General features: G+C 33.5%; 1 protein-coding gene across 1 annotated transcript in view; it reads right to left on the reverse strand.

The window, feature by feature from the left end:
- DACH1 (dachshund family transcription factor 1) overlaps positions 1–25,541 on the reverse strand; it is a 428,800-nt gene that overhangs the window by 128,314 nt on the left and 274,945 nt on the right. Inside the window, exon 4 of the mRNA XM_045978290.1 lies at positions 2,462–2,634. Within this exon, the coding sequence (XP_045834246.1) occupies positions 2,462–2,634 (173 nt within the window). The remainder of the gene's footprint in view (positions 1–2,461; positions 2,635–25,541) is intronic.

The raw sequence follows: 25,541 nt of genomic DNA on the forward strand, positions 1-25,541 counted from the left end.
ATAAATGAATAAATAAATAAATCTTTTAAAAAAAGATTTTAAACTGCTAAATTTTGCTCTTCTGCCATATTTTTCCTTTAACTATGAATTTAAATCTTGTCTAAATGAGAAATTATAAAAATTCCCAGTTTCAAGAGGGAACATTATATAATTAATATTATGAGGGTGATTCTCTATAGTAATCATTACTAAATTTTAAAAAATTAGAATAATCACATTCTATAATAGTACCTTTTCTTTTTCTTTTTTTTCTTTTTATGTAGTGTTCACTGGCATTTTCTCAGCTAAAGATTTTTAAGTTGAGTTGGGTCTTCTGTTATATATATATATATATAGAAAATAATGTAATATCTATATATCATAATATAGAAATAATATGATTATATATTATAATCTATTTGTCAGTATAATTTTCCTGATATGGACACTTCAGAAAATGATATGAGAGACTAGTATACATCTTTGTTTACAGAGCCATTATTGTAAGAAAAACTGCTATTAGCATATTATTCAATGTTCTATATAAGTAGTCACAAGGCCTTTTTTCTTTTTAATGGATAATGATATTACCCACCATTTAGTATCATACAGAGCATTATAATTATCCTAAAAATTCCTATTCTTTCCCTATTCATCCCTGTCATGCCCTGGAACTACTGATCTTTTTAGTATCTCCATAGTTTTGCCTTTTCTGGAGTGTCATACACTTGGAATCATAGTGTATAATCTTTTTGGTCTGGCTTCTTTAACTTACCAGTATACATTTAAGTTTTCTTCATGTCTTTTCATGGCTTGATAGCTCATTTCCTTGCAGTTCTGAATAATAATTCCATTATATGGCATCAAGAGTTTAGCTAAGCTACTCCATGGTATTGCTGCCTGGGTATCCGTTTTGTTTGGCCAACTGTCCTGGAGGGACTTGCAAACACATACATGCCCCAGATAGCAGCCACAGAGTCACAGACAAATGTGATAAGACCTTCCCAAAAGCATGTGAGATTAGCAGTCTCCTAGTACATAGGACCCCTGTGGGGTTACCAAAATGCAGCTCTTCTGGTTTTAATGGACCAGTCTAGCCCTAGTCAAGGAACCTCAAAGTATTCTACCCATGGACCTTAATACAGGCATCTGCCACAGATCCTGCTTTGTTCTTTTTGAACTTTGCCTTGACCTCATCATGGGATCCCTCGAGGTACACCTCTGGGTACTTCCTCTAGGACTCATGAGTAATAAAGTTCTCTACTTCAGTTTTTCTTTTAGTCTGTTGTTGGACCATGATTCACCATCAAGCACCGTATGGTCCATTTAACAAATGTTAATTTAACAAAGTCACGAGGTACCACTTTTTTTATCCTTTCACCTATTGAAAGACATCTTGGTGGCTTCCAAATTTGGGCAATTATTTTTTAAAAAGCTGCTATAAATACCCATGTGCAAGTTTTTGTGTAGACATCAATTTTCTACCTCTTTGGGTAAATACCAAGGAGGTGGCAAAATATAAAATCATATGGTTAGAGTACGTTTAGTTTTGCAAGAAACCACAAAACTGTCTCCCAAAATGGCTATATCATTTTGCCTTTTTCCCAGCAATGAATAAGAATTGTTAACAGGACCTTTTATGTAAGACATGCTCCAGAGGCTCCCTTAAACTCAAGTGTATTATATTCAGGAGAAGAAGATAATGATTATGTCAGATAAGGATGAGCATGAGGTATCTTTTAGTTTAAAAATTAATAATATATTCTGACAGTGCACTTAAAGTAATTTGATATAAATACACATTATAAAATAAGTGAAAAGTATACCCATACACATACAGAGGTATACACACACCTTCCCACGCAAGGGGAGGGAGAGAAAGAAATTGTGTATATACACACATGTGATTTTTGTAAAACAACAATGTTATCTTCCACATATAGTGTATTTTTTAGTTTATAAAAAACAATGAATTTTATTATTTTGTTTAGTTTTTTCACCTATACCATATTATCTATTTTTTATATGTAGAATAGAATTAGAAAGATTGAGTCACATGCCCAAGGCAACACAGCTATTAAGTGGCAAAACCATAATTTAACACTTCTTGTCTTCTAAAAAATCAAATACTTTTCCACATCTTAAGGCTCATAACACCACATGTGTATACACACGCATGCCCCCCCACATACAACCATGTAAACACACTCATTATTTGAAATATATCAATTAATTTCCTATGTTCATCTTTCTCTTAATAGATGTAACACAGAATGTAAGGGTAGCCTAACCTAATATTGTTTAGTATTATATCCCTATTTCTACCTGGTTCTAATTACTGTAAGTGATTTTTCTCATAATTCATTTCCTATCACCTAGCTGTTTTGAAGTTAGAATTGTGTAATAAAATCACAGATTAAGAGATGGTGGTTTAAGATGATGTTTGGTACAGGCTGAAACAATCATGTAAGAAAACAGTTACCTTAATAACAGATGTCTCAACTCTGGATGGGGGACTCTGAACTTGTGCCGCAGCTGCCATATTTGCAATGGTGCTGAGATGGTTCATCTGGCTCATTGCCATGGTGACAGATGCTGGAGGTAGGCTGACAGGAATTAGAGGATGGGGCATCATCATAAAAGGAAGTTCCAGTCCTATAAAAAATACACATATATCATCACTGCTCTGGTCAAATAAAACTATGAAAACTATGAAACATGGTATATCTCATTTATTAAAATGGCAAAGAACATAAATCATTGAAAATTTAAGCATTAAAAAAATGTTCTAATAATGATTGCCAAAGGAAAAATATTTGTCCCCTTTTAAGCAACAATATCCACTCACCACTCAAGGGAATTAATTTTAAGGATAACTAGTTCAGTGCCATGTTTTATCCTGTCACCACGCTTCATGTGTTTCATACAAATGGTCAATTTCTTGTTTATTATTCTCCTGATCAGTCTAATTCTTGTTTAAAATATGAGGGGTTTTTTTTTTAGCTTATCACAATTAATTATATCTTTATTCTGTCCTATATTTTACTATCCAATAATTAGATTCTTTTTTCTGTGCAACTACTACTTTTAGTGCTAAGACATGCCATTATACAATTTGGCAGAAGGTGGTTCTGCTGAAGGTGGTGGAGAGGATGACTAAGTGCAAGGCTGTGAGGTCCAGGCATGCAGAGGGGACTAAGAGAAGCATGAGAACACTGGAATGGGCAAGAGTAAGGTGTTTCCTTATCCCAGGAAACATCACTGCTGCTTGTGGGGAATGGATATATACAATTCAGATACAATATTATTCCAAGTTTTCTAATGATTAATTTGAAATGAGGTTTTATTTATTTATTTACTTACTTATTTATTTTGAAATGAGGTTTTAAAAAGTATACCCCATTTGGAGATTGGCCATGCAACTTCTGGGGATATAATCTGAAGTAAGTAAATTTCCCCCAAACTATATTTTCTTTTTTGTTTTTATCTTACATAGGTCCTCAATTAAAAAAAAAAAATTCTACAATATTTAGCCTATTTTTGGAGTCTAATCTAGTTTGACTAACCAAATTAAGTTACAATGGGTTCTGTTATATACCTAGAGAATTAATTACTTTGTGGAACAGAAGACCCCTGGTAGTTGTAGACTTATCCTAATATTAAGTGATATTCTAGCCACCATTCAGAATTAAAGTTCCTCATGGAATTCCACCGATATCCTAAACATGGAATCATTAAATGCCCCACTTGGTTAGACATAGTACAAAGAACCTAAGAGATAACTTTACAAAGGTTTATAAATGAAATGTGTGTGTATCAATAAATATATCACCTTTTTTCAACTAGAGAGAAACAAAAGTTGATGATTATGTTGATATAGTGTCAAAGTCAAAACAGTACATTTGTGGGCTGGCATCTTAATAATGATGGCCATGTCTTAGATTTCAGTAGATTCTGATATAGCCTAATAGAATATATCTTAGAAGGTGTTTATGAATAATTTGAATTTAGATATGTCCCCAAATTAAATTAACTTATTGTTTAACGGAATCTGTTGAATATATAAACTACCCACTTGAAAGAAAATTTTTGTACTGTCCCCCATCAGTTTATGAGTTTTCATTTCTTAAAAAAGGAAATCATATTTCTTGTAATGTCCTTAGAAACAGCAAAGTTGGTAAAACTCCAATTTAAATGCTTTAGCTCTATTAAAAACCTCATTGTAAAATCTCTACGACATAGTTTTTAATGAAGAATACTTAGTTACTGCCATGATTTTTTTCCATTTACTTCATGAAGACAGTTAAGGTTCAATATAAATTCAAACTCATTAGCTCAATACTGTCTGGATCTTAGAGTAAATTGTTCAGAAGTGGGTAATGAAAACTCAATTCAAATTCTTCAGCAATCAAACAAAGCAATTTTATTAAACAATGAAAAGAATCAATTAAAATGGATATCTTTATTATCTTTATTATTTTACAAGAAACCATGGCAGCTTTTGGTTAAAAAAAAGTTTATAGCTTCATCCAGAAATGACTCATAAAAGAAATTTCTCCAGCTTGTTCCTACACTGTGATATAAAAGTTCACTTCCATATTCTCAAATTGATGTACTTTACTTTTCTACTTATGCCTTTTTTGACACTTACGCCAAGGTCCTAGTCAAATATGTAAAAATTATAAGAACGAATTTTTCAAAGGTATGGTATCATGTAAACACTCAGTGATAAAAAATTTTTAAAATCTCCACTCTACAATGCCTTTGTCAATGAATGGTCAAATTTTTTCTTTACATTTTTACTTTTCATAGTATCAGTTAAAACAAAAATTGAGGCATAATCACCAACAGTTGATATAGAAATAATACTTTGGAGTCAATGCTATTTTGAATATGAAAACTGAATTGGGAATTTGTAATTAATGGATAATCTTCTCTACATATTTCATTTACGATACCCAACAAAAGCAAGCTTTATATTTTCATAGTATGTTGCTTATATGGGCAATTAATATAGGTGTAGAAAAATATTCACATTCATTATTTTAGATTCAGTTTGAGCTCTGTTTATATCTATTATCTAATTTTGCTTTTCTGTTCATTTGAACCAATTTCTTCTTTTATTTGAATTCTGATTGCCAGTTAATAAGTTGGAAGAAGTGATTTTTCCGAATACATATCAATTTTACTGTCATAGTAGAGAAGCACTGTAACTCTGTTTTTCACATTATATAAAATATTAAGCCAAAATTCTGACTGAATCATTCAGAAACAGATTATAGACAAAATACCATCTATTTTCACATCTCTTTTGCATCACAGGATATTAGTCCCTTGTGTAAGGTAAATATCAATCATCCATATGTGAATCTTCCATAGCAAGTTTATAACACTAGATTGGATTTTCCCACAACATAAAATGCTCCTAGCCATCTCCGCCAATCATCATTTGTTAAATACTCATGATGTTAGCTCATTTGGGTAATAAATAGAGCAAACAATTAAGAAACTAAGTCTGATGAAAAATATACAATATATAACTAAGTCAGCTGTAAGTGATTTTTGCATTATTTATAACATCCTTTTCCTCTATTAGCATGAATAAATAAGAATTGAAAATAGGCCACTTCAGAACAAGACTTACCCATAGTTATTAAATGTATAATTTCAGGAGCTTTGGTTTAAGCCAATATATTCAGTGGGATTGATAAAAGCCTACACACACACACACACACACACACACACACACACACACACAATGCCTACACACAAATATATATACACTCATATACCTTTAAAAGTAAAGTATACTACTATGCCTACATGAAATCTTGCAAGAGACAGAAGATTAAATATGTAAGAAAAATTCTTATATTCTTATATTTGCTAAGGAGAGTTAGAGAGAAACAGAAAAGAACTGACGAATTTCTCCTTCCCCATTCTATAGAATCACAGTGTTTCTTGACTTTACAGTGGAAGAACTAGATGAAGTTGATACAGCCCTTGTATCCTCAAAGAACACATACTGTAATAGGCTGTCAAGGCATGTATGCAAGAACTCATAAAACAAAACTATAAAATGGTTTACGCCAAGGAAACTGGTCATGAGTTTATGAAAAGACTCAGAGAGTGTATCCAGCTGTTGATTATTTGGAATCTGTAATCATATTTTAATGTTGGGGATAGGGAGTGGCAGAGAGAGAGGATCTCCCATACCTAGTCATACACACAGATTGTGGAGAAGGGCAGAAACAGTCTCAGGATAGACATCTTCTTACATAGGTTCAGCTGAGGATAGAACACAAAAGGCAGCTGCTATATGCTGATGTTAAAAGTGTAACCACAAGCACAATCAAGGCCAGCCACGAAAGCTATGGCATGATTTTGATGGAGTGAAAATTAACAAATGTATAGTCTTGCAATAGCCAGAGGTAAGTGGGTACATAAATGAAAGAAAATTGAAATTAACACCTGAATACTAATTCTGTCTCTAGCTAAAAGCTGTTAATTATGCATTTTATATAACCTAAAACAATTCACCTGCCTAATTATATAGATATTAAGAATTTTTCAATAAATATGTATACAAACATATGGAACCTATTTACAAAATGTGATTGGGTGTGTTTAGTTTTCCTTTGTGTAAAAAGATGTATGTTCTACAGGGATAAGCAAGGTGACCTTCAGATTCAGTGTAGCTGAAATGTGAATCTGTAAAGACCAGGTACGGGAGATTCTCTCCCACCTTCTACTCTCTCCACCCCAACATTTCAACATAGTTCAGATTCGGAAAAAAAGCAGATGACTTGATACACTGTCTCAGTCTGTCTATGAGCTCAGATGACTTATCTTGGCTTGCCCCTATTTTATATTTTATCATCTTTGGGATACATATTTTTTTTTAAAGATTTATTTATTTGACAGAGAGAAATCACAAGAGAGGCAGGCAGAGAGAGAGGAAGGGAAGCAGGCTCTCCACTGAGCAGAGAGCCCGATGTGGGACTCGATCCCAGGACCCCGTGATCATGACCTGAGCTGAAGGCAGCGGCTTAACCCACTGAGCCACCCAGGCGCCCCTGGGATACATATTTTTTGATGGACCAAGTTTTGAATTCAGAAATACACTGCTTTGAGGAGAAACCCTTAAATTTTGAAAGCTATCTCTACTCTAAAGGTAATCAGACTTTGGGACAGTCAGAACTGATAAGTTACAAATATAAAATGGTTTTAGTTTTCCTCTAATTAGTGCCTCCAAACATGTTTTGTCAAGGCTCCCTTTTCAGCCCCTTAATAGCCTCCTAGAATCGAAAAATCCATTCTGGGGGTGCCTGGGTGGCTCAGTTGATTCAACAACTGACTTGATTTTTGTTCAGGTCATAATCTCAGGATCATGAGATTGGGACCCATGTTCAGTGTGGAGTCTGCTTGAGATTCTCTCTCTCTCTCTCCCTCCCTCTGCTCCTCCCCTGTGGGCACACACGCTCTCTCCCTCAAAAACAACAACAACAACAAAAACCCCACAAAAACAAACAAACAAACAAAATAATTCCAATTAACACTCATCTCTCTTTCCCCGTCTCCATCAACATTGGCCAGCCCTAGAGCCTAGGTAGTCTGGAAGACATGGGCGTGGCTAGATTTTTATCCATCTTCCTCCTTTCTTTCTCCTGGGTAGTAGGATAAAGGCCTCCTACCCTACCAGTTCCTGTTCAAGTCTTCCCTGCACTGTACTATAACTATACCTATCTACCATTTACATCTTCCACATGGCAGGTACCTGAATGCTAAGAATCTCCTATGCCATGTCTGATCCTTTAAAGGGGCCCTTCCAGAGGAACTTCTGGAAATCTCCCTCAGCTTCCTCTTCTTCTAAGCTCCCAGAACTGCCATTGCCTTTGAACCTAAAGTCATTCTCTTGGTGTGGGTCCTCTTGTTCCAATTATGTCCATTCTCTCTACCCTACCACTTCTCAATTCTTTATCCCCATCAGGGATATCAGACACATACAGAAAACAGAGTGGCAGTTCACATCAAAACAGAAATGCACCTTTTTTTTTTTTTTTGTACTGGTTACCTTTATTAATTAGTATAGGTCTTCATTCTATATATGACAGATAATCAACAGTCACTGGGCAAAAATCCATAGCAAAAGAAAAAACAAGATGAACAAAATTTGAGGAAAAGCAACACCGCGAAAAAGAAGGTCCAAAATGAATATATAGAGCAACTAATTTGAAAGATACCGGATAATTCAGGAAAGATATTTTCAAATTCTAATTAATACCCACACAAAGATTTAAGAAACACTATAACTTTTATATACTATAAAAGAAGAGGAGGTTATTAAAAAATAAGACATTCAGCTTTGAAATGAGGTGGAGTCACCCATAATCCTTGAATCGTTCTCCTGGAACTCCCCCCCTCCCTTTACCTGGTGTGAAGAAACTCTCTCAAAAAGGGATCAGTGAGCCGCATTCTTCCCCATCAGATGCCGTCTCTTCACTATAAGGATTTCTGTAACTCCCCTCTACCTATGGTCGTACCCTCTAATAATGCAAGAGGAGGAGATTTGTAGGGTAGGGAGTGATAGAATAGGCTGGTTCAGAGGGCAATTAATAAGTTGTAGCTGCTTGTTACTTTCCTTATAATGAGGAACACCTGATACCTTTTGTTCCTGTGTGGGACCATAGGAAAAATTCTATTCCGTATCTTGTTACATGGTATATTCAATAGAACCAATGACAAATATGGCTGTATTATAAATGAAATTTTAGTAACAGATTCTTGTAAATGAAACTGAAATAAAGGGAAAGAAATGTGGATGTTTATCAGTTGGAATGCTATTTTGCAAATCAACTGAAACATTAAATTATCAATTAAGACAGATGTTCAAAAAAAGATTACCATATTAAATGTGGAGATAATCATTAGCAAAGAAGACAAGATCACTTTGTTTTTTGGAACACAATTTTTTAAGTAGAAAAGGAAATGCAAAATGTTTTGGGGAAGCACTGTTTCTCTTTAAAAAAAAAAACAAACACAAACTTTAGGTATGTATATGAGTGGCACCAAGTAGCCTAGCCCAGATAATCATATTTATTATTGTATCTTGCATATATCAAATGAGAAACAGATTCCAAAAGGAAGACCATAGTATTTTTAATGAATTTTGGATAGAGTACATGTGAAATAACCAAACACAAAATTAAAGTTATCTATAAAAAAACAAACACCTTTAAACTGTCATGTATTAAAATAGTAAAAGTACACGTAAATGTTATTGTCCTTTATATCTAGATAACATGTAACTATTCATTCAGATTTTCCCACAGGCGACCCTGATAAAGGAGGCAAATCTCAGAGAGACTAACGGTCACACCACTGCTTAGTGAGTGATGCTGATAGACTGTGACGGGAACCTGACATTGTCAAGATTTGTTTACAATGAAAATGATGGCAAGAGCAGGCATTTACTCCATACCATTGGAGGCCACTTAGAAGGATGTCAACGCCATCTTAACAATGGAGACAAGACTATTCAGTAAGAGTAAATACTAGTCACAGACACTATGGACGTTCAGTTGTTATTCCAAAGGTAAGTGAGAATAAACAAGTTATTATCTGTCCGAGGGTTAACTTCACCCTGGTGAAAAACGAGATACAAATTGTCAGCTCTACTCCTAGAGCTTTGCATAAACAGGAGAAACAGTCCTCTCATGAGTTACTGTAATGCAACCTTTAAATCTTTTTCTGAGCTCAGTTGATCTACATTAGCTTAAAAAAAACACTGAAATCTTTTGGTGTTTTGGTTCAACCTCATCAAATTATTTTCAAATGAAGAAGAAGTCATCTTTTCCAGGTACAATTAATTATAGGCATAATTGTAAAAATAAAACAAACCAAAATAAAATATTCCAGTTTAGGTATCGTGGTTTAGCAAAAGCAAAAATACCACGAATGCCTAGGTTTTAATGCCCAAAGAGAAGGCCATTTCCAGAGACCAAAATTTGTATATGTACACATCTCATGTTTGATTTGGAATTGCTGGCAAAAAACAAAACTTGTTGGCTGTCATGTAACCAATCTTGCTTAGCTGATGTTCTGACATCAACTTTTTTCTTTCTTAGAAAGAATAATATTGTGATGAATTTTAACTATTCTACTACCAATAAATATGAGTCATTTAGTAAACATGTTACTCTCCCAGAAATAGATGTATTTTCTTTAGCTCTCTATCATTAACTAAACCTTACTCTGTGTTACCTGAGTGGTATTTGTTAATTAGGAATTTAAAACTCTTGCCATACAAGAAAGCTTCTATTTAACCTGTGATGTATTCTTTTGAATGCAGAGCTACTTTGATACATTTAATTTGATATATTTAGTGGTGAGACTATCACACCAGTGTTATTGAAGTCCATGGACTCATCAGAACAAGGCTAATAGCTAGATTTCTTCACCAAGTTGAGATATTTCTATTTCCTTACATATTCTGCAGTGTTGCTGAAAGTGGCATAAGTTAACAGGCTACACAAAATGACCTACAAAATACTGGAAATCAGGACTGCTTCTTTCTTTTCTTTTCTTTTCTTTTTTTTTTTTTTTATTAGTTGAATGTCCTTTATCACGGTTAACGATTATTGTACTAGAAAGACTGAGAAACAAATTGCAAAATCAGAGCTGGAGTTCAAGTCACTAAGATCAAATGGAATACAAAAAAGGGTATTTCTAGAACAGGGAGACATATAAAAAACAATTATCCTGAGAATCCTTGAGGCCTCATGGAAACCTAGAACAGCATTAGGTAACTTATGATAGACAGTGGCTTAGGTTTGACAAGGCTTGATTTCAAACTCATAAAAATTATTAGAATGAATTGTTAGATACAGACTGCAATGCTTTATATAGTTTCCCTTGTTTCATGCCAAATTCCAGAAAGTTTTGATACAACTTAAAATAAAAGAAGGAAGGCCATTACTATAAAGATAAAAGGTTAAATACTTTACGTGGAGAAGACAGATAATTATATCAGAAAACACATTGCTTTTTGATGCTGTTGTTTTCTCTGGACTCATTAACACCATCCTCTAAGTGTTAACCAGGTGAAATGGATCCCCAAAACAAAACAAAACAAAACAAAACAAAAGCAGACTCAGAGTAAACAGTTACACAGGACTCAATACAAGGAAATAAATAGTAGCCAGGTTAATTTGTATAGACTAAATATTTTGATGTTTTGCTAATATGGACTATAAGATGATTGGAGGCAAGAGCCAAATGTTTTTATTCAGTGGAAATGATCATATTGCAACAGACTGTTAATTTGCACAGCAAAAGTATAATGCTATTATGGACAGTGTAGAAATAACAATACTAAAAACATGTGTAAGTTTTCCAATCTAAAACATATTCATGAAATTCTTCAAAATAAAGCAGTTGGGTATAATGTACCAATGTTAATTTAACTGCATCTTTTAACCTTTCTCATTGCCAATGTCAATGAATTTCTACCTTTTCCCACTTTAACTCATCAAATTATTTTTCCATTAGGCAAACAAATGAACTAGAAATGCTCCTCTCTAAGGATACTGTAATTTCCCTGTAGGTTTACAATTACATCAAATAAAATTTCAAGTTAATACACTTTATATACTGTTAGTAGAGTGATCAATGTCATGGTATATAATATTAACAAGTTTATGTTCATGGGTAAGTGTTGCTCATGGTCAGCTGACATCAGTTTTAATTTCCATTGTTTTAATGCAATGTTTTTCAGGCTTAAACTACTTATGTTGAAATCAAAGAAACTTCTTCTCACTTGAGCCAAAACTGCTATTAAATTTTCCAAAAAGCATAAAACCCTCATAGGTAGGATGGCATACTCATGGGAATTATCTCAGTATCTCTCATTTGTATGGATCTGCATCTTAAATTATCTTTGCCCAAACTTGGTTGGCCTTAAAGAATGACATCACCCCAATTTAGAAACTAAAAACCTAGGGATCATCTTTATCTCCTCCTTTCTCACTGTGTGCCACAAATATCCATTTTGTGTCCTGTTGATTTTATCTGTGTAATTTATCTCTATTTCTATATCTGCCCCTATGATCAGATTCAAGGATCATCATTACTTTTAGTACAAATCTTATACTGTCACTCTCCTGCTTGGGGGACTTCAGTTGTTTCCTATTGTTATTAAAGAAAGACCCAACGTTTCACATCTCAATCTAAGCACCACACGGTTGGCTCTATGTTTCTTTTGTTCATCATTGTATCCCCAGCTTTTAACGAAGTAGGACTAACTTTCAGTCAGTTCTTGAGTTTAGAGGTGTAATTCTCAGACCAATTCTTAAATGTATATGAGGTAAACTTCAGTGTGGCTTTTTAAAATACTGAGCTATAGGCTTTGTTCTTGAGTAACTTACAGTGTGGGAGAGAGATACACAAATATAGCAAATATATACCTAATTTTATCCTTTGGAATAAAAAAGAGAAGATGAAGAAGAGGAAGTATGTTTGACATTTTGGAAATAAACTTGATAGAAGTTGGTAACCATTTGGGTACAAAAGGGGATGAAAAGAGTAAAATGTGAAAGATGACTTGAGTATCTAGACTAACAATGGGCTGTATGGTGATATCATTAACGAGGATGATGGTGATGATACCTAACATGTATCATCGACTCTTAATGTGCCAGGAAATGAGGTAAGATGTACTACCCAATGAATCTTAAGAAACTCAGAGGTAGATCCACATTACTCTTATAAAGGTTTGCTTAATCTGCCCCAGGATTTAGATTCTGGAATTCTGAACATGCAATCCAAACTTTGAATTGACAAATGAGGAATATCTGATTTGACAATAAATAAAAATGAGTTCAATTTTGGACTTACTATATATGAGATATTTCAGGAACAGTCCAATAGAGATTGACAACAAGCAATTAGAAATATGGAATTGAAATTTGGGAAACAAAGCAGATACCCAATGAGGTAGATTTTGATGTCTTTGATTCGTAGCTGGGAGATTAAGCCATGATGCTTGAAGATAGTATAGAAAGCATAAAGGCATTTCTACTAAAAGTGTATTTCTACTGTAATCCACAGAATAAGTCCCAAATAAGGCAGCTGAATGACTTCAAAACAAAACAAGGAGAAGAAAAAGAAGTCTGAGACCTTGAGCAGGATTAAGCAAATATTGGTATATGACTCCTACAATAAGTTCTTAGCACAAAAGAGTATCAATGTCTGTTTATAATGTCAAGTCTCTCCACTTACTTCAAAGCTATAACATTCTTTTTAATAAGAAAATCAACATGAACACCTGACAGATCTTGGGTCCTCAATGAATACTGAATGAGTGAATATAGGATATTATGATTGAACAAAAAGTTTTAACAATCCCATTTAAGTAAACAGACAAAACAGAGACAAAACACACACACACACACACACACACACACACACACACACACAGCTAAGCATAGCTCGAAAAGGTGCCATTAGTCCAATTTCCAATATGATAAATAATTACAATATCGAGCAATTACAAGATCCCCTTAAGAACATTCTGGAGAGAGGCAGCTTTAAATCAAAAGACTACATATCACAAGTAACTCAGCACATCTGAAGGGCCACTGAAATAATATTATATTATAGTGGTAGATTACATGCAGATGGCAGGCCTGTTGAAAGCTACTGTTTATGTGAAACCAAATCATTCTTTCCATAGCTTTTATTATATGTAGTGAAGACATACTATTCAAAGCACTTTTCACCAGTTTTTCATGGGCAGACATGCCAGGTGAGTTTCAAGGTCAAAATGACCACTAAAATTTCAGTTGCTAGCAATGAAAAAAATACTTAAGAAGATTAGCATTTAATGTACATAATTTCATTTCTACATTTTAACTCCAATTCAGGAATTAAGTATAAGCACTTATTTTTCTCCCAAGAATAAATGCATACAAGATGCTTTCTACAATGTGAATTAGAATAAGAAAAATGGCTAGAAAATGTGTTTTGAAATGAGGACTGATTTTTCTGATCAATATAGGTCAATATAAAGTAAAATTTAAACATCCTTATTCATTTTTTTATTTAAAAAAATATCTGGTATAACTCTTAGAACCATAGTATGACCAATGAAGAATGTAAGGGAGAATACAACCAACCTAAGGTCACAAAATGATCCAGTATCAGAACTAAGCACTAAACATAGGTTCTATGTTCATTTAAACACACACACAAACACGCACATACACATGGTAGTATTTGGATAAATCATATTCATTATTTTTCTTCCATAAAATTTTCCCAACATCAATATTAAAAAGATGCATACCTTGTTAAAAAATAAGTAATGAATGATGAAATTACCGCCTTGTCTAAAGTGCTCAAATGGAGAGACAGAATTTTTAAAAGTCTATAAGAACAACATCTATACAAATTGTCTTTATCTGTACTCAGGATATTGTATTTCACATGTTTTCAGTGTAAAGGGAACTGTGCCTATTAAAAAAATGTCTTCTAGGGAGGGATGCTTAATTACTTAATCATAGCTAGCTATCTAATTGTAGAAAATACTGTCTGTAATAAAAAATTATTATGATCTGTTATTTTCCCTTGTGATCAAAAATCTGTCTTAAATAATTTCAATATCTCCTCCAACATTAAAATTTGCACTTTTCTCTTTTTCTCTGTTCTACCACACATGTTCTCTCACATTATTACACAGGGAATGTTAGAACCATTGTCAACAGTACACAGATGCTCTCATTTAGATATACCTGGCCTTACACCTGGGCAAATACACCTTGTTAAATGTTGCCCTTAATTAAAATAATTTATATTAAATAACTACTTAAGACTTCAGTTAGTAGGCTAAGACACAATTTTTCAAACCAAATTAAATACCTCAAGAACTTCATTTAATTTACATGGTCTGTATAGAAATGCTCTTCCACTCTGGTAAATTTTGAAATTTTATTCTATGAGCTTTCTATAAAGAGTGGCTTTTCACAAAGAAACCTCTTGAGTATAATTTATACTTTATCATGTACTTGAATTATTTTCACCAAGAATTATAATTCTGTTATGGACATACCAATAAAAATTCAAAAATAATTTATTGTTTAATGGCTTATATATGTAATACTATGTGGGATTTTATACATTAGCTATTTTAAATTTTAAAAATCTACAAAAGTATTAAGAGTTTAAGAATAAAAGGCTTAATTTTAAAGTATGTCAAATTTCTATTTACTGTGAAAATAATTTCTGAAAATCATTCTTACATGAATTTGCTCAGATTAATATTAAGATATGTTTAAATTCTGGCTTTGAAAAAGATCTCATATTCTTTTCTATCCAAAAGTCAAGTTAATACTGCATATTGAAAATCTTGGAGAGGAAACAGGAAGAAGTCAGCAGACTATTAAGATTTTGATGCAGCCATATTGAATAGAAAAAAAAATAGAAGTAGAACAGAAAACACAAATTTTTAAAATATCAATATATAATCATATAAAGAGAACCAGATGCCGAGAATGTTACTGTATACAAGACAAGGAGCAAGAAATTATATTTAAAACACCACTATTAGCATACACTTTATTTATATATTTGAATAGAATCGAATATACATAGAATGTTAGAGTACAAAACAGACACAGAAATCATTCACTCATTTTTTTAACACATATCCAACACCTATTACGTATCAGGCATTGTTGTAAGCACTGGGACTAGAGCAGTAAAGAAAGGAAATAAAGTCTGCATCCTCCTGGAGTTTATATTCTAGTTGGGAGGTGAGTAGAGAAAATAATGAGCACATAAATAAATAAAGTGACATGATACATTAAATGAGACATCATTCCAGAAGGTTGAAAGAATTTTTTTTAAGATTTTATTTATTCATTTGAGAGAGAGAGATGGAAGAGCATAGGCCAGGGGAGAGACAGAGGGAGAAGGAGAAACAGACTCCCTGCTGAGCTGGGAGTCCAACATGGGGCTCGATCCCAGTACCTGGGATCGGTTAACCATCTGAGTCACCCAGGTGCCCCAAGAATTTTTGAACATATGTGATGCATGTTAGCTTGTGAGATAGGAGAGCATACTAGAAAGACTTCTCTGAGAAGACCTCACCATCAAGCACAGTCCTCTCATTTTGCAGCAGAGGACATGGGTTCAGAATGATTAAACGACACTTGTGAGGCCATGTAACTCTCCAGGAAAAGAGCTGGACTTGCAATACATTTTTTGGCTGAACCTTGGTCCTAAATCCTTTCTACTGCACAACAGAGCATGCCAAGTCGAGAGAATTGCCTGAACTGTTCAACAAGGCAAAGATAAACATAAATGGTGGGTCTGGCTGACAGCTGGTAGCGCCACCGATGGAGAAAAAAGTACATAATAGGAAAGCATCAGAAGTCGGAAAGAATTAGGTAGGCTAGGACCAGATTATGGAAGTTCTCAGATGTCAGGATGATGAGTTTGGTCATCATCTTAGGCAGGCGAGAGATATGATTAAAGCAATGTATCAGATGGTCAGAAGGAGGAGAAGGAACTCATCATCAGGAATAATCATCCCAAGTTCTGTCATCCACCACATTGACATTGATGTGACCAGGGTAGGAATCCTGATTCTCATATTTCATGCCACTGGAAAATGGATAAAACAGAAAAAAAAAAATCTTGTGTTCTCTATCAGTAGAGTTTTCTATGATGATGATTGAAGAACAAAATTGGTTTCCAGAGCCAGACATGACAAAACAATTATGTTGAGTGAGGACCTACTTCATACTCTTCCCTATATCCAAATCTCATAGCTTGTAAACTAGTTCCTTTTATATATGTACCAAATATTTTTCCCAAATAAAAGGAAAACTATGGAAGTCTTCACATAAAGAGATACGACAGAAGGCAACAGCTTACCAGTGGATAAGCAACAGCTTACTTGGTCTTTTGTTAAGACCCTCCCCAAAGGACACAATTAGAGAAGGCAGAAAGGAAATACTCCCCTAAAATTCATGATTCAATAATAAGGTTTCTGAAATAAGACAAGCTTGACTTTAATATTTTATTGAAAAATTAAATCTGGAAATGTGTTTTAATATTGCTATTTCTATTCTGTGCAAAGTGTATATTACCGTTCTGTAGCACCTCAAATAACTGTTATCATACAGAATATTATACACATCAGCAGAGAGCAAAACAGTGTTTACTAGCTTGACACTGAAAAATATGTGGCAGTAAAATAAACATCCCCACCTTAGCCACTATTTTTGCTATTCTTCAGTTCCACTATTTTTGCTGTTCTTCAGTTTTGTCATTGTTCACAATTCTTGGGTTTACTAGTATGCCTCAAAAATAACAATATATAATATATATCATGTAGATAATAATATCTAAATGATGCCACAAAAACTTGATTTGCAATACTATATATAATAGCTTACGGGAATCGTATATCCAAATGTATGCATACAAAAAGTACTTACTTTCTTTAGCCTGATAAAATCATAGGCCATGATAAGCCTTTTATGCCAGAGGAGAGTTTTATTTTTCTTATCAAAATCATAAAGGGATCATATTATATTAAGTTGTGCACATATAAACTAAAGCACAATGTGATTTTTTTATCTGTATGAGATGTCTTTATAAAGCAGATCATTTAATTGAACAATTTTTGTTGTCCTACTCCAAACTTTTCAAGTTAAATTCTATTTTTGTCCGAATGATTTGAAACCTAGTACAATTTAGCATGCTAAAACAAATTTTCAAACAGCTTACTATGTATAGACTGCTTTTAAAAATTCAAAACATCCCCCATAGCAAATGTCATTTCTTTCATAGTTACAAAATGCAAACTCCAAGTGTTTTATCCTAATGAATAAATGAGTTTGTCCTTTATGTATAAAATATAGTTTGTGTTTGTTGCACAAGTTTTTAATAATAGATGAATTTTAGGTTTGCTCCAACGTATTCAATAAAGTGTGATTAATTTGGTTTTTCAAAAATGCAAACTAGACATTACTATATTACTTCGCAAAATGCACAGCTTGCAACATTATTGTCTCAGTGGGATCTTAAATTGAATTGTAAAATGTGTCTTATTTCCAGTTTGATTTATGTAAGAGATAGCAGTGGATAATGTCCCTTTTGAAGTTTCACTGCTTTGTGTGAACAAACAATATAAACCTAAAATTCATAATACAGTTTATTAGAACCCAAAGCAAACTTTCGAATTATATCATGTTTGACTGAAATGAAAACTTACAAGAGACTCAGAATACCACCTTTCTAATGAAACAACTTCTTGAAGGTTCCTATTATGACAGATTACACAATACATTTTTGACATTTTCTGTGATTTTTATTATGATATTTCAAGTAATTACCAAATCATGTTTTTCTCCAAAAAAGTCTTCCTGTGCCCTGAGAATTAATCTATGATACCATTTAACTTGGCTTTTTGAAGTAAATATCACCAGATAAAAGCCAGCTGGATCTGAATAATAGGATACTTGAATGAATGTATTAGTGTTTGAAAAAGAGAGTACAAATCTTCTAAAAAGATTAATTTCCATAAAAAAGATAGCTCCCAGATCTACAAAAGAATAAATTCAAAAACATAATAAACTCTCAGAAAGAAAGGTAGATTAAAGTAAAAGCTGCAGCACCTTGTTACCACAGCTGCTGGGAGGCAGTGATTCTGTATCAATTATGTTTGGTGGGTCCTGTAGGGCTCTTCAAAGCTCTGTGTGCAAAGCCTGAATATGGGATACAAGTGACACCGTAAGTAATAACTTCAGCGATTAATTTTGATGCAACACCACTTCCATTCTGATCTTACTCTCAATATTTACAGTTGAGAGAAGCTACAAAGGTTCTGATGGGAATATATGAATCCAGTAAGGGCGGGTTCCCCCCCTTCATTTATTAAAGATGTGGATATGAATTTTTCTTTGTCATGAAAATATTGCAGCTTTATCACACGACATAGTTGCTGACATCATCATGTAAAAAGACCTGAGTTGGCCAATGGACTTTATTTTCAATATCCTGTTTCAAAACGGGTTCTCTACAAAGGGCCATGCATTCTGTTCACACGACTTCTCTATTTTAGTCACTATTAGTATAGTGACTAATATAAAAGCAAAGTTAGGCCAGGCAGAAATTCCTCTGGCAGGTAAAATGTACCTTCCCGTCTTGAATGAGTCTTATGCTACTACTACATTTAAGAAAAAAAAACTGGAAGAAAATGAGGAGATAAATTAACTTTAACTTAGATTAAATCCTATAAAAATGTAAATATGCTAAAATAATTGACATTAAAATGCTAGATCAATCTGAGATAACTTCATGAGAAATACAAAATAATGAATAAAAAAAGGGAAATTACTATCCTATCAAAAACAACAAGAGAAGAAAAATCAACTGAAGGAGATTAGTTAAGTCATTTTGGCAACTATATTTTGAAATTAATTTTATTTATTTATATATTTTTTAAGATTTTATTTATTTATTTGACAGACAGAGATCACAAGTAGGTGGAGAGGCAGGCAGAGAGAGAGGAGGATGCAGGCTCCCTGCCGAGCAGAGAGCCAGATGCTGGGCTCCATCATAGGACTCTGGGATCATGACCTGAGCCGAAGGCAGAGGCTTTAACCCACTGAGCCACTCAGGCGCCCTGAAATTAATTTTAATATGTGGAATAAAACAAAGTGCTAACTTCCCTCCATTTAAAAAAAATTTTTTTTCTGTACACTGTCAAAATCAACCCCAAAATGAAATGTACCCTAGTAATTGCATATGTCTGTTTAAACTAGGCAAGTGGTTTAAGTAAAGTGAGATGTTTAAATATGAAGTCAGTGTCCATCATCATGAACATACAAAGATATATTGCCGTTATCAGAAAAAGAGCACTGAATGGAAAAGGCTATAATGTTTATCTGGAAAAGATTTTAAAAAGAAAGGTTGCCTTCTCTGCACTCATATTAACTATTAAATGGTTATGACAATTTTAAGAGTAGCTCAAGAATTTCTTTATCATACTTCTTCAAGAAAGCTGCTTTTAGTTAAAACATAAAAATGGTAGTTACAAGGTTTCTGCAAACATAACTGCCATTCCATTAAGGAAATGGTGCAGCAAACAGTAAATAGTGGCCTCAAGGGAAATGTAAGTATTGATTTTATTACTGTGTTGGTTGGTTCGTATTTGCAATTGTCAACTCTAATTTTGGGCTATGCTTTAAGTATCCTTAAAACTGCTTAAGGAAAGGACAAATATTAATTGGAAAATATTGATAATTATTATCCTTATGCTTTAAATATTGTAAGAGATTATTTCTTTCTAGCTTTTGCTAGACTGTCTCTTAAAAAGAGGAAATTTTAATTTTGCTATAAATAGTAAATGAACAGCCAACTCATTTCATTAAGACAAATTATATACTCATTTTGTATACTATAAATCAGTATTCAACTCTAGGAATAAAATCAATAGGGGCGCCTGGGTGGCTCAGTGGGTTAAAGCCTCTGCCTTCGGCTCAGGTCATGATCTCAAGGTCCTGGGATCGAGCCCCACATCGGGCTCTCTGCTCGGCAGGGAGCCTGCTTCCCCCCTCTCTTCGCCTGCCTCTCTGCCTACTTGTGACCTCTGTCTGTCAAATAAATAAATAAAATCTTAAAAAAAAAAATCAATTACTATGAAATGTGTAAATACGGATACATCCTTCCTTAGAGTAGTTTGGAAATTCAGTTTTGAAATTCACTGATAGTTTTCATTCATCTAAAACATATAAAACAGCTATGAAACTAATTATAAGCCTAGAATTTTTATCATATTGAAATAAACTTCAACTCATAGCCTCATTAAATATAAAATAATCATACACTAAAAAAAACAAAATTTGCCAACTTAATATAATTAATATGTTTTATATTATCACCATCATTATCTTCATCATCATAGATTTCCTCTTTACATTTCAGTAAATGACATTCACACATTTATGCTAAAGGTGTAATTAAGAAACACAGATCATTTTCTTAAACCATGCCAGAGAGCATCTCTGTTTAATATGTAAATTTTCAACTATACCTACGGGGCTGTAAATATAGTCAGTGTTAAACTTCTACAATTAACTAAAAGAAGTGTTTATGCTACACATAAATTTTAGAAATGTCCTCTGTGGAAATCTAAAGAGGTGCAAATTAATATTTTAAAAAAACATTATGGCTGTTCTTCAGATTAAAAAACATAAAGTATTCTTAGATTCACAAGCCATACAGTAGGCTTTAAACATCGCATATCAAAAAGAGAAAGAAAACCTTTTATAAATACACACAAAATCTTCAATGTCACTAAATGCCACACCCCACTATGAATCGATGAAGAGGGTCAAAGCAAATGGTTCCCCTGGTTTTAGCATTAAAGTCGTACTTCCATTCATTTTGTATTTTTAAATATTTAGAGAAGAGAAATGTCTTAATTAAGTAAAATCTTGCTTTCACTAGAAATATGGGACTTCTTTGTGGATAATACATACTCAATATGTGTTTATTGGACTACATTTCTCAGTTCCAAATAATTAAAATTTGATAGATAAATATATAAACTGGCCTCATTGGTTGGACCATAGACTTGAATCTCAGCTCTGCTATTTACTCCACAGTTCAGAATAAAAGTCATGAGTATTTTTTTCATACTCACTTTGGAATTCACCATAGACTAGAAAGCCTTGCACAGAGACTACTCTCCTCAAATGCTAACTGAATGAATGAGATGCATACAAAAATTTTAGCAAGACATCTGGAAGGACCAAAGTTTTATTTGCAAAAACAGGAAAGATAAAATTAGAGATAAATAATAATCATTTAAAAATCAACAGACTTTGAAAATACATTTTTGTTCACCTTCAGTATCAACCTTCCTGAGACCACTGTATCGCTTCATGGTGTCTAAGACCATCACGTTTCTCATTTGAAACTACTTCATTCTCCTTCTCACTATCGCCACTGACTATAAGCATTTTTAAAGAAAATTCTAGAGAAAACGTATTGTACATAAACTAAGGTTTCTTAATACAGATTCTAAAAAATCAGGATTTTTATTTATAATATATAGCTGTATATAGCAGTGATTTTCAAACATTGGTTTCAGGATCTCTTTGCACACTTTGGTCATGTATCAATATTTATATCAGAAAAGGAAATAAGGAATAAAAATATTTATTTTTATTAAAAAGAACTATAAATTCATTGCATACTAGCATAAATACCAAGGTTTAAAAGAAATATTTTCCCAAAAAATTCATTTTTGCAAAATTCTTCAATGTCTGGCTTATGAGAAGTTATTTGGATTTTCATATTACTTCTATATTCATTTAATGTATACATATATATTTATATTTATTTGTTGCAATGCACAAAACATGTAGCCTTTAAAAGCTCCAGTATCCTCATGAGAGAATGAAGTTTTTAAAAGGCAAATAAGGTTTCAGTATTATTATGAAAAATATTTTGATTTCTTGGACTCCCTGAAAGTGTTTTGAGAGCCGTTCCCTCAATGGATCATGGGACCACACTGCTCCTACACCAGATAACATTTTAGGACATTTTAGAACATCTGGATATGTATTAATTTAGTAAATCAAATGATACCCTAATATGACTCCAGTCAATAAGAACGAGACTAGAAAACTTGCTCTAAAATTTCTTACAGAAAAGTCATTACTCCCATGCCAACAATGGAATTTTTTTTCAAAGTAGGAATAAGAAAGTGAACTCTTTTCTCTAGATGTAAGTTTAGCTCACAAGGAATAACTCGTTATATTCACAGTGAGGTGGCAGAGGAAGCGCAGAAGTCAGTCAAAGTTAGAGGTGGCTTTTGATATTGCCTTTGCTGTCCTGAGCATAAAGACTCACTCTGTACCTCAAACACTTCATCTGGAAAGTGGGGAGAGCACCTGTCCAAGGGTAAGCATAAAATTAAGCAAGATGATGTACGTGAAGCATAAAGTACATAGAACTAGATAATTAATAAAGAGCTATTCTTAAGTAGAAAAGTCAAGGGTGAGATCACAGGTGTTGAGGTCAGACAGAAATGTGACAGGGACAAGATGTTCAAGAAGCTATGCGACCTCAGTCTGTCATGTGTAATGTACCAATAATCAAGGATAAGTATCAAATTAGCACTCTGAGTAGATAATAAGCATATACGATGTACCTGACCTATAACTCATATGCGGAAGGGTAGGGGGAGGAAGAGGAAGTGCCTGGAAAAAAAGGGATAATTTCACTGTGTCAATTTGGGGTTTATAAAATTATAGAAAGGAAAGCATGACTATCCTTAAGAAATATTAGACCTGAGAGGAGCACATTTCAAAACAAGTAGAAAAATAATGAATATGCCATGAATATTAAAAGAAAAAAGGAATATAATTTGAAACTAGAAAGTTCTAAAAACACAAGTAGAACTTGACCATCTTAGTTTTACCAAAGAAAAGTGCAACATTCCTTTAAGGGGTTCCTTAAGTTCTTTAAAGGTAAAGTCTCCACCTTTAGTCTCTACATTGCCTAAGGGTACCCAGTAGAGGGGTCACAATAGGCATTCAGTGAACTGGCATGCAGAAAGAAGGCGATGAATTATAATTAACATTTGTATGATGATTTGGACTCATCAGTAGAATTTAACAACAAATGAGCTTGCTAGGGAGCTACCTGAGAGTTTAGAGTTTTAGAAACAAGAAGAGTGCACAGGGGCACTTGGGTGGCTCAGTCGGTTAGGCATCTGACTCCTGATTTCAGCTCAGGTCAAGACCTTAGGGTCCTGGGATCAAATCCCATGTTGGGCTCCATGCTCAAAGTGGAGTCTGCTTGCTTCCTCCTCCCCCACTCATTCTCTCCCTCTCTCTCTCTCTAAAATAAATAAATCTTTAAAAAAAAAATAGTGCATAATAGTAACGAATAAGAGCACATCACCACAGAGTGATAGGAAAAATTATCAGGGGATTTTATTATTTTTTAAGTTTTATTTATTGATGTATAGTTGGTACACAATGTTCTATTAGTTTCAAGTGTACAGCATAGTGTTTTTGACAACTCTATACATTATCACCACAAGTGTAGCTGCCATCTGTCACCTGCAGTGCTATTACAATACCATTTACTCTATTCCTTATGCTATACCTTTCATCTCCATGATTTATTCATTCCATAAGTGGAAGCCTGTAACTCCTAATCCCTTTCCCTAGTTTTGCCCATCCTTCTGCCCCCTCCCCCCTCCCCTCTGGCAAGGAGCAGTTTGTTCTCTGCATTTATGGATCAGTTTCTAGCTGATTTTAAATATAATGTTGGAATATTGAAAGGCAGGAATTAGATTGAAACAATATAAAAATTATTTTTAAATTAGCAGTTTAAAAAGGAGAGGAATACTAAAGATAGTATAAATGTTCAAACCAATCTTTTGTGAGTACTCATTTTATAATTCAGGGATATTAATACATTCTGAAAACATTTTTCTAATTGTCTAAATTCTACAAAATTAATGAGAACATTTATGTTTTAATATTTTAAGATCAGCTGAAAGCTTTTTATAAACAACTGATTTAAATTATCTATTATGTCAATGATTGAAAAAATAGATACCAATCCACTTCCAGATGACTTAGCTAATACGTTTTAATTGGTAAATGAAAGCCACACAATCCAGGTAATCAATAATATTCCCAGTGGCATTTTTATTTCTATCAAAATTTCATTTCTAGCTTCCCAGATGCATTCAAAGCAAGCATGAAAATTTAATTTTTAGACTGCAAAATGTCAAATGAATGTTATCCATTTTAAAATTCAAAAAGTGCTGTTGGGTGGGAATATATAGAAGAAAAAGAAAATAGCAAGATTATGTATGCTTTCAGCCAAAAGTATTCATAATCCTTAACTTAAGAGATTTTAAAGGTCAATAATAATGGAACATCCCCATTTTTCATCATCATTTTCCATGATGAAATACGTAAAATGATATTTTACTATTACTATGAAAAAGAGTCAATTTGAGTTCACATTAAATTTGATTAATGCATATGCTTTTTGAGAATATAAAATTTGAGGTGTTCCTAAGAAAAATAGAGTTCTGAAAATTTTAGTTAATTATTTGATTATCTTAAGTATAGGTTAATAATCTAATATCCAATTAAAAAACCCTATTTACCACCTGTAACCCTCAGGTTGCCCCAACCTCCCACCCCTGACCCTTCAAAACCCTCAGGTTGTTTTTCAGAGTCCATAGTCTCTTATGGTTCGCCTCGCCTCCCCAATGTCCATAGCCCGCTCCCCCTCTCCCAATCCCACCTCCCCCCAGCAACCCCCAATTTGTTTTGTGAGATTAAGAGTCATTTATGGTTTGTCTCCCTCCCAATCCCATCTTGTTTCATTTATTCTTCTCCTATCCCCCTAACCCCCCAGGTTGCTTCTCCATGTCCTGGAGCACTGGGTGTTGTGCAAAAAGAATGAATACTGTTACGCTGAAAACATAAATAAAATGGAAAAAAAATTAAAAA

The sequence above is a fragment of the Meles meles genome, chromosome 14, assembly GCF_922984935.1.
Source record: "Meles meles chromosome 14, mMelMel3.1 paternal haplotype, whole genome shotgun sequence".
In the NCBI taxonomy this organism is placed as follows: Eukaryota; Metazoa; Chordata; class Mammalia; order Carnivora; family Mustelidae; genus Meles; species Meles meles.